Source organism: Hemitrygon akajei, unplaced genomic scaffold (assembly GCF_048418815.1).
Source record: "Hemitrygon akajei unplaced genomic scaffold, sHemAka1.3 Scf000066, whole genome shotgun sequence".
Lineage (NCBI taxonomy): Eukaryota > Metazoa > Chordata > Chondrichthyes > Myliobatiformes > Dasyatidae > Hemitrygon > Hemitrygon akajei.
The window spans coordinates 4,037,155-4,049,071 of NW_027331952.1; the positions used below are offsets into that span (position 1 = coordinate 4,037,155).

Below are 11,917 nucleotides of genomic sequence, written 5' to 3' on the forward strand. Positions count from 1 at the left end.
AGTGTTCCTGTAGGAAAAAAAATCTCAGGGTCGTATGTGGTGACAAATGTGTACACTGATAATAAAATGTAATTTGAACTTTGAACATTGCTACTTGTCATCTAGATCAAAAATTAGGTTGAGAACGTACAGGACGTGGATAGTAGGGTTACAGCCAGTAAGTTCAAACAATTAGTTTTTCTGGAAGATATTAAGTATAAATTCTCCGCTCTGTTTCCCTCTCCGCACTTGACCACCCCCTGCCCTTACTGTCTGCCCTCTCACCCTGACATTGGACATCAGTTCAGGGTGAAAGTGAATTATTTTCGGGGAACCTGAAGGGGAATTCTTCACTCACAGTTTGGTCAGATTGGAATGAGCTGCCAGTGGAAGTGTTGGATGTGGGTTCGATTTAGACATGAAAGAGAATTTGAGTGAGGACATGGATGGGAGGTGTATGTAGGCTCTGGGGCAGATAGTTGGAACCAGGCAGTAACAACAAAAAACAGGTCAGCATTGACTAGAAGGGCCAAAGGGCCTGTTTTGGTACTGCTGGGCTCTGTGACTCTTATAATATTCTGATCTGTAATTTCTGCTGTCAGTGTTTTGCTGCTAATGACTGAACCCAGAAATTCACACAAACGAATTGAAAGACACTTAGCTGGCTACAGAAAGCACTTACACGCTATAAAACTCGCTAAAGTGGGTGTTACTAAGTACTGACCATGAGGGTTCCCAAACATTTGCTTCTGGCCCTTTTCCTTTTTTTGTTATTTTGAAACTGTAAAAGATGGAAATAAGAAAAGCAATCTTGCTTAAACCATTAAAGAGATGTGTCATCTTTAACTTTATGCCTTCTGGAAATCAGGTCATCTTTTACTCACTTAACTATTCACAGTAACAGAAACTTTGACCAGGGATGCCCAAACTTCAGCATGCCACTGTATATATCCTGTGCCTTCCGAATTACTTCCAGAAATTCCAGCCATTGCTGCTCTGTTTTCATCCTTGCCTGCGTTCTTCTCAAATCAATGTTGACCATTTTTTCTCTCAAGCCTCTCTAATTCTCTGAATACCACATCTGACTTTAACTTCTCCTTCTCTTATGTCAGGGTAAATTTCACCACATTAAGATCACTTGCCCCTAAGTGTTCTTTGAACTTAAGTGCCCTGAGAATTTCCAGATCATGACAACACCCAATCCAGAATAGCTGATCCCCAAGTAGGCTCAACCACGAGTTGCTCTAAAAAGCATCCTGTGGGCATTCTAGGAATTCCTCCTCTTGAAACCAACACCATCCTAATTTTCCTAATCACCTGCATGACAGTCCCCCATGACTATTGTATCATTGCCCTTTTGGCACGCATTTTCTATCTCCCATTGTAATTTGTGGACCACATACTTGCTACTGTTCGGAGGTCTCTATACAATTCCCATTAGGGACTTTTTTTTACATTTGCAGTTCCTTTATTCTACCCACAGATTCTACACCTGCCAACACTATGCCACCTCATTCTAATGATTTTATTTAATATTTTACCAACACAGCCATACAACCCCACTACCAGCTTGTTCTCAAACAAGAGGACCCGCAGATGCTGGAAATCTAGAGAACTACACACAAAGTGTTGGAGGAGCTCAGCATGTTAGGCAACATCTATGGATGGGAATCGACATTTCGGGCCAAGACCCTTTATCGAGACTCTTGATACCCAAATATCTGGAATACCAACAAGCAAAGACAATAGAAAGTAGTGCGAAATAGGGAAAGCCTTTGACAGAATGTAGTTCAAGACTTAAAAATTCTGCCAAACAGAGCTCAATAGTTAACAAATACAACAAAGGCAATAAACACTTTCATCAATACCGACATTGACATTTTTTAATAAAAATATCTTGGTCCCATTTCAATCAGTAGAATTTACAAAGATAAATAAGAACTTTAGAAAAGTCTATTCACACTCAGATACGGGTGAATCTGCAGATGCTGGAAATAAATAAAAACACAAAATGCTGGCAGAACTCAGCAGGCCAGACAGCATCTATGGGAGGAGGTAGTGACGATGTTTTGGGCTGAAACCCTTCATCAGGAGTGACACATTTAGATTAACACTACCTTGGATACAAGGAGGAAGAGGAACAACACACATGAAAAAAATCAGACAACAGTCAGATAAAACTTCTAAACATATATTTTCATCAAAAATGAACAGGATTCAGCACTCCATCTGTGTATATGCAAATCTGATTTGAAATACAGACCAGAAAACTTAAATGAGAGGTCAAATCAGAAAAATAAATCACCACTCTGGAAGAAAACATTAACCAGTGGAATGAGTATGACCCTCCATGGGAGACATCCCAACAATCTGAGCAGATGAGATGGTGACAAGGAAGCATCGAGCACTCCACTGAGAGTTGGAGACCTCTTGCCAGAAACAGAGGGGTTCCTTTCAGAAATACAGGACAAGGTGTTCAACAAAAGGGGAAAAAAACAAAAAATACATGAAATACAAACAAATACCATTCACCAGAACATTGTTTAAAAATAAAAACTCATGAATGCCCTCCATAACTGAATGAAGGCACCATAAATTCAAGCCTGACCCAGTTTTAGAGTCAAGATCTTACAAATTATATGATAATCAATACATTATTTCAAATAGGACAGTCCATAATAACCATCCGGATATCATATTGCAGGATAAACAAGCAGGAACAACTCCCTCAATAGACAAAACCATTCCCAACACACACATGTTCCTCAACCTGTGGAGAACCTCACCACAGGCATTGTTTGTGTCATCAGTCAGACAATCAACTGATTGTCTCTGTCAATCAGCTTCCAAATGTTGTTACTCTGACATTTGTTGCCACGCCCCGCTGCTGATACCCTTCTCCTCATCATACGTTCTTACCCCGACCATTGCCCAGAGCCCCAAACTCTGCCCTGTGCAGACCCACCTCTGGTGTCTGACCCTGCTCCGTTGAACATCCAACTGATGATTTCCCATTCTGCCTTCACTTCAGTCTTTTGAGGACAGTGATGTTCTCTAACAACCCTTTAGAAGCAGGGAAAATGACCCATAATGTGGAAATTAGTTGTGATTAAGGAGGTTAACTACCAATGTCATTCTTCCTCAGCCCAGAGATTTGAGGGGGAAAGAACATCACAGACAGAACTGCAATCAGCTCGACTTCTTCAGTCTACAGAAAATTCAAGGGAAACCTCTTCACCCACAGATGATGACTGTTTGGAACCCATCACCAGAGGGAGAGTGAGAGATGAACAAAAGGGGAGGATTGAAATAGACTGTCATGGGACTGAATCACTGGCAGGGTCCAGCTGGGCTGAGTTGACTCTCTACTGTACACTAGGTGTGTTATAAATGCACTAAGTACCGGAGACAGAGTTTAAAATAGAACTGATTGATTTGTCTCAGATCCAGTCCCATTAAAGGTGAATGTACAGCAGAAGAAACTCCTCCCATGCCCAGTGACCAGGGTGCAGAACTGGGTGTGGTGAGCAGCAGCAATAATTGCAGAGTTCAGCACCGACAGTAACTCTCGAAATTGCATTCAGCAACGGTGATGGACAAATATCCAGCATGCAGCTTATTGAAACTTTCTCCCCAGTGTGAACCCGGTAGTGTGTCACAAGGTTAGATTACTGAGTGAATCCCTTCTCACATTCACAGCAGGTAAACAGCCTCTCCCCAGCGTGAACCCAATAATGCACATTTGATGGAGATGGCTGAGAAAAACTCTTCCCAATGTCTCAGCAGGAGATCGTCCTTAACCCAGTGTGAACTTGCTGGTGTCTTTGTAGATTGGATGACCGAGTGAATCCCTTCCCACGTTCTGAGCAGGTGAATGGTCTCTACCCACTGTGAACTCGCTGGTGTGCCAGCAGATGAGATGACCGAGTGAATCCCTTCCCACATTCACAGCAGGTGAACGGCCTCTCCCCAGTGTGAACTTGCTGGTGTGCCAATAGTGAGGATGACCGAGTGAATCCCTTTCCACAGTCTGAGCAGGTGAACGGCTTCACCCCAGTGTGAACTCGCTGGTGTCTATGAAGGTTGGATGATTGATGGAACCCCTTCCCACAGACTGAGCAGGTGAATGGTCTCTCCCCAGTGTGAACTCGCTGGTGTATCTGTAGATCGGATAACCGAGTAAATCCCTTCCCACATTCACAGCAGGTGAACGGCTTCTCCCCAGTGTGAACTGACTGGTGTCTCTGTAAGTTGGATGACTGAGTGAATCCCTTCCCACATTCTGAGCAGGTGAACGGCCACCCCACTGTGAACTGACTGGTGTACCAGTAGTTCAGATGATTGAGTGAATCCTTTCCCACATTCTGAGCAGGTGAATGGCCACACCCCAGTGTGAACTGACTGGTGTGCCAATAGGGAGGATGACCGACTGAATCCCTTCCCACAGACTGAGCAGGTGAACTGCTTCACCCCAGTGTGAAATTGCTGGTGTCTATGGAGGTTGGAAGATTGATGGAATCCCTTCCCGCAGACTGAGCAGGTAAACGGCCTCTCCCCAGTGTGAACTCGCTGGTGTATCTGTAGATCAGATGACCGAGCGAATCCCTTCCCACATTCACAGCAGGTGAATGGCCTCTCCCCGGTGTGAACTCGCTCGTGTGTCAGCAGATCAGATGACCGAGTGAATCCCTTCCCACAGTCTGAGCAGGTGAATGGCCACTCCCCACTGTGAACTGACTGGTGTGCCAGTAGTTTGGATAACTGTGTGAATCCCTTCCCACATTCTGAGCAGGTGAACCGCCACTCCCCAGTGTGAATTGACTGGTGTCTCTGTAGGGTGGATGACTGTGTGAATCTCTTCCCACAGTTTGAGCAGGTGAAAGGCTTCTCCCCAGTGTGAACTTGCTGGTGTCTCTGTAGGTGGGATGACTGAGTGAATCTCTTCCCACAGACTGAGCAGGTGAATGGCCTCTCCCTGGTGTGAACTGACTGGTGTCTCTGTAGGGTGGAAGAGTGAGTGAATCTCTTCCCACAATCTGAGCAGGTGAAATCCCTCTCTGCAGTGTGAACTAACTGATGTAGCAGTAGGTGAGATGACCGAGTGAATCCCTTCCCACAGTCTGAGCAGGTGAATGGCCTCTCCCCAGAATGAACTCGTTGATGTACCTTCAATTTAGATGATTCAGTGAATCCCTTCCCACAGTCCGAGCAGGTGAACGGCCGCTCCCCAGTGTGAACTCGCTGGTGAGCCATTAGGTTAGATGACCGAGAGAATCCTTCCCCACAAATTCAGCAGATGTCCAGCGTCTGCCCAATGTGAACTTGCTGATGTACCTTCATTTGAGATGACCAACTGAATCCATTCCCATTGTCTGCGCAGGTGAATGGCCTCTCCCCCATGTAAAATAACAGGTGTGCCAGTCGTTCAGATGACTGAGTGAATCCCTCCCCACAGTCTGAGCAGGAAGGATGATTGAGTGAATCCCTTGCTCCACTTCTTAAATATCTGGACAGAGACAGCAAAACTGGCGTGTTTTGTTTGAGATTCCCGTAGACAAATTCCTTGTCATTTTTAACCTGTAAAAAGATTTACAAAATCCATCAGTGGGGGAAAGACAACATTTCAGATGAGATCACTTTAGTTGCCGAGGTGTGATCTGATAATCACACTGTTACAGTGAAGTTCAACCCAAATTGGAGAGAGAAATCATCTTCTAACTTGGCACAGTTGCTGGTATCTAGAATGACCACCAAAGTCTCTGATGCTCTTCCTGTCTCTACAAGAATGGGGCAATTCTGCCATCTCCAATATGTGACCTGGCTCAGTTTGACTCTCTCCATTGGTATTATTCCCTGTTCCCACTGAGCTGTATGGGTGCCTGGCCCCACAGTAACTGAAATACTCTCACGCAAATAGCCTTTGTTGACACGCAGATGGAATTTCTTTTATGTACTGTTAATTTAAAGTGCCACAGATTTAACGCCATGTAAATATCTCCTACTCAGATGTATGGTTGGTCTGTCTGCACAGCTGCTAAAAGGAATTAGAGCAAATATTAGTATTATTTCAGGTTCTTGTTACAGTCAAAGAGAAATACAACACAGAAACAGACCTTTTGGCCCATCTGATTAGTGTTGAACTATCTAAACTGCCCACTCCCATACACCTGCCATCCATCCAAACCTCTTAAATGTTGAAACTGAGCTTGCACGCACCAGTTAGGCTATCTGCTCATTCCACACACGGATGACCCATTGTGTCAATAAGTTTCCCCTCGTGTTCCCCTTAACATTTCACCTTGCACCCTTAACCCATGGCCTCTGGTTGTAGTCCCACCCCATCTCAGTGGTAAAAGCCAGCTTGCATTTACCCTATCTATACCCCTCATAATTTTGGTATACCTCCATCAAATCTCCCCTCAGTCTTCTGTGTTCCAAGGAATAATGTCCTGACCTGTTCAATCGTAAGGACCCAAGTCCTCTAGACCCGGCAACATCGTTCTGAATTTTCTCTGAACTCTTTCAACCTCTTTTAAATTTTTCCTGTAGGTTGGTGACCAAAACTGCACACAATACTCCAAATTAGGCCTCACCAATGTCTTGTACCAAATCAACATATCATCCATATCCTGCACTCACCACTTTGGTTCATGAAGGCCAATGTGCCAAAATCTTTCTTTCCATCCCTATCGAACTGTGACACCACTTTCAGTGAAATATTGACCTGTATTCCCAGATCCCTTTCCTTTACAACACTCCTCCATGCCCGACCAGTCACTGTGTAAGACCTACACTGGTAGGTCCTACCAAAGTGTAACCCCTCACACTTGTCTGCATTAAATTCCATTTTCCATTTCTGAACCCATTTTTCCAGCTGGTCCAGTTCACACTGCAAGCCATGGTAGTCTTCCTCACTGTCCACTACACACCCAATCTTAGTGTCATCCACAAATTTGCTGATCCAGCGAACCATGTTCACATCCAGATTACTGATATAGATGACAAACAACAACAGATCCAGCACTGATCCCTGTGGCAACCATTAGTCACAGGCCTCCAGTCAGAGAGGCAACCATCTGCTATCACACTCTGGCTTCTCCCAAAGACAGTGTCTTGTCCAATTTACTATCTTATCTTGAATGCTGAGTGACTGAACCTTCTTGACCAACCTCCCATATGAGACATTGTCAAGTGCCTTGCCGAAGTCCATGTAGACAACATCCTCTGCCTTGCCTTCATCCACTTTCCTGATAACTTCCTCCAGAGACTCTATAAGATTGGTTAGACATGACCTACTATGCACAAAGCCATGCTGCCTATCCTCCAGTACCTCACCTGTCACTAAGGATAATTTAAATATCTGTGCTTGTGCCCCGACAATGTCTACACTTGTCTTCCGCAGGGTCCCAGGGAACAACCTGTCAGGCCCTGGGGATTTATCCACGCTAATTTGCCTCAGGACAACAAACACCTCCACCTCTGTAACGTGTAGAGGGTCCATGAAGTTGATGCTGCTTTGCCTCACTTCTATAGACCCTGTGTCTGTTTCCTGTGTAAATAGGGATGCAAAAAAATAATCTCCCTCATCTATTTTGTTACCTCATATGTATTACCATTCTGATCTTTCACAGGATTAATTTTTTCCCCTTGGAATCTTTTTGCACTTAACATATCTGCAGAATCCATGAGGATTCTCCTTCACCTTGTCTGCTGGGGCAACCTCATGCCTTCTTTCATCAGTGTTCACTTGAATTTCCTGTATCTCATAAGTAGCCCATTTGTTCCTATCTGCCTGTATGCACCTCCTTTTTATTGATCTGGGAGATGAAAACCAAAGGGGTGATAGAGCTGCATGGTGGGGGGTGGGGGTAAGGGGGGTTAAACTAACGTCTCAGGGGGAATGGATGCCTGAATAACAGAACAGATAGTGGAGGTGTTGTGGAGACAGGTGTTGTTCAGACCTCAGACAAAGTCAGGAATGAAAAACGTTGAGCATGGTGCAGTGTATATGCTGAGCCCTGTATATCTCAATGCAAGGAGCATGATAGGAAAGGTGGATGTGTTCAGGGAATGGATCAACACCTGGAATTATGACACTAGGATCTGGCAACTGTGGACTGGGACAGGCTGCTTTATGGCAAAGGTGTGCTTGGTAAATGGGAGGCCTTTAAAGCAAAATTTTGAAAGTACAACGTGTCAGAATAAAAGGTAAAGATAGAAACTGTAGGGAACCTTGGTTTTCAAGAGATATTGTGACCCTGGTGAAGCACTAACAGGGATAGCAAGTAGGTTCTAACGGAGTTTAAGGAATGCAAGAGAACACATAAGAAAGTCCTGACGAAGTGTCTCGGCCTGAAACGTTGACAGCGCTTCTCCCTATAGATGCTGCCTGGCCAGATGTGTTCCACCAGCATTTTGTGTGTGTTGTTTGACATAAGAAATAAATCAGGATTGCTAAAAGAAGGCATGAATGAGGATGCCCTCACAGAAAAGATGAAGGATAATCTTCAGGGATTCTAGAGATAGATTAAGAGCAAAAGAATTGAAGAATTTAAGAGCAAAGTTGGTCCTCTGCAAGACCAGAATGGCAATCCACGTGTAGAACCAAAGCAGATGGGGGAGATCTTAAATACTTTTATCATCTCAATTACTCAGGAGATGGACACAGGATCTATGTGAGAGTGGAAAAGCTGCATTAAAATCGTGGACCCTGTACAGATTAAAGAAGCGGAGATGTTTGTTATCCTGAGGCTGATGCGGGTGGATAAATCTCCAGGGCATGACAAGGTGCTCCCTTGGATCCTGCGTGAGACAAGTGCAGAAATTATCGGGGTTCTGAGCAGATAATTAAATCATGCTTGGTGACAGGGGGAGGTACCAAAGGATTGGATGTTTCAATGAATCACACAAGTGGTTGTAGACGGGTCATATTCTGCATGGAGGTCGGTGACCAGTAGAGTGCCTCAGGTATCTGTTTGGACCCTTACTCTTTGATTTTTATAAATGACCTGGATGAAGAAGTGGAGGGAGCAGGCTGAGGGTAGCAGACACCAACAGAATCAACAAACTCAATTGTAAGGCCAGTGATGCTGTGGGGGGTGGAACTGGACTCTCTGACGTTGGTGTCTGAAAGGAGGATGCTGTCCAAGTTGCATGCCATCTTGGACAATGTCTCCCATCCACTCCATAATGTACTGGTTAGGCACAGGAGTACATTCATCCAGAGACTCATTCCACCGAGATGCAACACTGAGCATCATGGGAAGTCATTCCTGCCTGTGGCCATCAAACTTTACAACTCCTCCCTCGGAGTGTCAGACACCCTGCGCCAATAGCCTGGTCCTAGACTTATTTTCACTTGGCATAATTTACTTATTATTATTTAATTATTTATGGCTTTATTTTGCTATATTTCTTCACTATTCTCGGTTGGTGCAACTGTAATGAAACCCAATTTCCCTTGGGATCAAAAAAGTATGTCTGTCTGTCTGAAAACCAATGTTCCCTGCACCAGTTCGCTTTCAACTTTTAACTTGGCAAGCTCATACAAACTCCACAAATTCAGAATTCCACTGCTGAAGGACGCCCATTTCCCAAGTACTCCTTCGACAGAAAACTTCCTGACCGAGTCCACACTTCTCAGATCCTTTCTGATAACATCCAAATTGTCCTGTCTCCAATTTAGAACCCCAGCCTCTGTTCCAGACCTCTCTTTTTCCATATTTACTTAGAATCTCATGGCATTATGATCACTAGATACAAAGTGGTCCCATACACTAATTTCTGTCACTAGCCCTGGATCATTTCCTAATAGCATATTGCACACTTCTACTTTAGGAATTCTATGGACTGAATAAGGACACATTTGACAAATTCTACCCCAGCTATTCCTTTTACAGTATGGGAGACACAGTCAATATTTGGAAAGTGAAAATCGCTTACCATATCAACATTTATTTCTTGGCACAGTCTGCAATCTCTCCACACATTTGTTCCTCTAAATCCCTCAGACTCTTACGTGCAACCAAGTCCCAGTAGTGGCTACAATATCATAATTTTCTGTCCTGAGCACATCTGGCTTTCCTACGATGCTTCTTGCATTGTGATATACACAGCTCAGCACATTCATCGCACCATGCTCAACCATTTGATTGCTGACTCTATCTGAGGTCTGAACAACATCTGACTGGTGTCAAGAAAACAAACTCTCGCTCAAAGTCACAAAAACAAGGGAACTGGTTGTGGATGACAGGAGGAATGGAGACAGGCTAACCCCTATTGACATCAATGGATCTGGGGTTGAGAGAGTGGACTGTTGGACGGTAATCACTGTTAATAAGAACTTTGATATCCTTTGGGTTTGATCAAGTTCATCTGCACTCTCACACAACCTATGTAGCAGGCCTGTAGAGGGTTATGAAGGATTTTCTCACTCCAGCTTTTTCACACCATCCATGTCTGATTTGCTTGCTAAATGATGCTTTAAAAAGTCAGATTTCCAAATATTATTGCACTTACTCCTACTTGCAAATTCTCCAGCAACTTCTGCATCGCCACAATACACAAAGGTAACACAATTTCTGTATTGGACACAAATATTTCCCCTGAACCCTCCACTTGACGGTGGCGAACTCACTGACAGCAATGCCAATGAATATGAAAGGAAGGGCACTAGTCTGTCTCACTGGAGTCTGGCACATCTGTGATGTGAAAGCTACTTGATGCCCGGGGCAAAGGTGTTTGAGATCATTATGTACCCAGAGAGAATGGGTCAAAACACGTTCTCACGGGTAGAAAAATCCAGAAGAAGAGGAGATTGAACAAGCAACACACATAAAATACCGGAGGAACTCAGCAGGCCAGGCAGCATCTATGGAAAAGAGTACTAATGCTGAGTTCCTCCAGCATTTTGTGTGTGTTGCTTGGATTTTCAATTTCTGCACATTTTCTCTGGTTTGTGATTGTAGGCAAAACAAAGGTGATTTTCTCAACTGGTGGTGTAAAAGATGTTGTTCCCTTTCTCCAAGTTCCTAATCCTTGCATTTGGATAGCTGGAGCTCAGCTCTGTCTGAGAGATCTATCGGTTCCCATTCCGTCATCAGCCGGAAGCTCCCCGGGGCTCACGGATCGTGAGGCTGAGAGAGAGGGGGGGACGAGAACAGGGCTATCCCGGGATTTCAGGGCACGGTGTCCGAACGTCACAGCAATTACCCCGAATTCGGTGTTGAAAAAACCAGCGCAAACCATCTCTTACCTGGAGCCGATTCCTCAAGGCCTTTCTGTACTGCGCGCATGCGCGATATTTGGAACCATCCGCATCCCTGACGCCTGCGCGTTCGGTCGGTGCTTCAGCGATAGCGAAAATTGTAACGCAGAACATTCTGGGTAATCACGGTGCCATTAAAAGTTTCTGCAAGCACCGGTTCCATGTCCATACCTCAGTTTTGTTTTTGTGTAGAAAACTCAGCAGCTACCATAAACAATGCACTTAATATCAGCAACCCTTCCCAGTGTCTAATGCGAAAGTAGATCCTTCTTACAAATGCAGATTGAAAACACAAGAGATTTTGCTGTTGCTGGAAAACCAGAGACGCACACACACAAATTGCAGGAGAAACTCTGCAGTTCAGGCAGCAGCTAAGCAGAGGAGTACACAGTCTAGACATGCTGAAGGGAGTCGGCCTAAACGTTGTCTATTTATTCCTCTCCACATTTGCTGCCTGATCTGTTGATTTCCACCAGTATTTTGCAGAAATTAACCACCCTTTTCCGGACAACCTGTTTCCAAATGTTTCCGATCTTTGTTTTGTAGCCATAGCCTGCTGATTTGATTCCTCCTCCTCCTCGTGAAGTCCAGGCCCCATCTCTCTCTGGAGCCCCAAAGCCCTGACTCAGGCTGGTAACTCTTTGGTTTCTGACTCTGCACCATGGAAGATTC

The 11,917-nt window shown here is 44.5% G+C and overlaps 1 protein-coding gene across 1 annotated transcript; it reads right to left on the bottom strand.

Annotated features, from left to right (window-relative positions):
- Positions 1–1,844: 1,844 nt before the first annotated feature.
- Positions 1,845–11,253, bottom strand: LOC140721959 (uncharacterized). Its single transcript, XM_073036784.1, has 2 exons — positions 11,234–11,253; positions 1,845–5,556 (listed from the first exon to the last, which is right to left on the bottom strand). The coding sequence occupies exon 2, from the start codon at positions 5,230–5,232 to the stop codon at positions 4,177–4,179; it is 1,056 nt and encodes a 351-aa protein (XP_072892885.1). The 5' UTR covers positions 5,233–5,556; positions 11,234–11,253; the 3' UTR covers positions 1,845–4,176.
- Between the last annotated feature and the right edge of the window lie 664 nt (positions 11,254–11,917).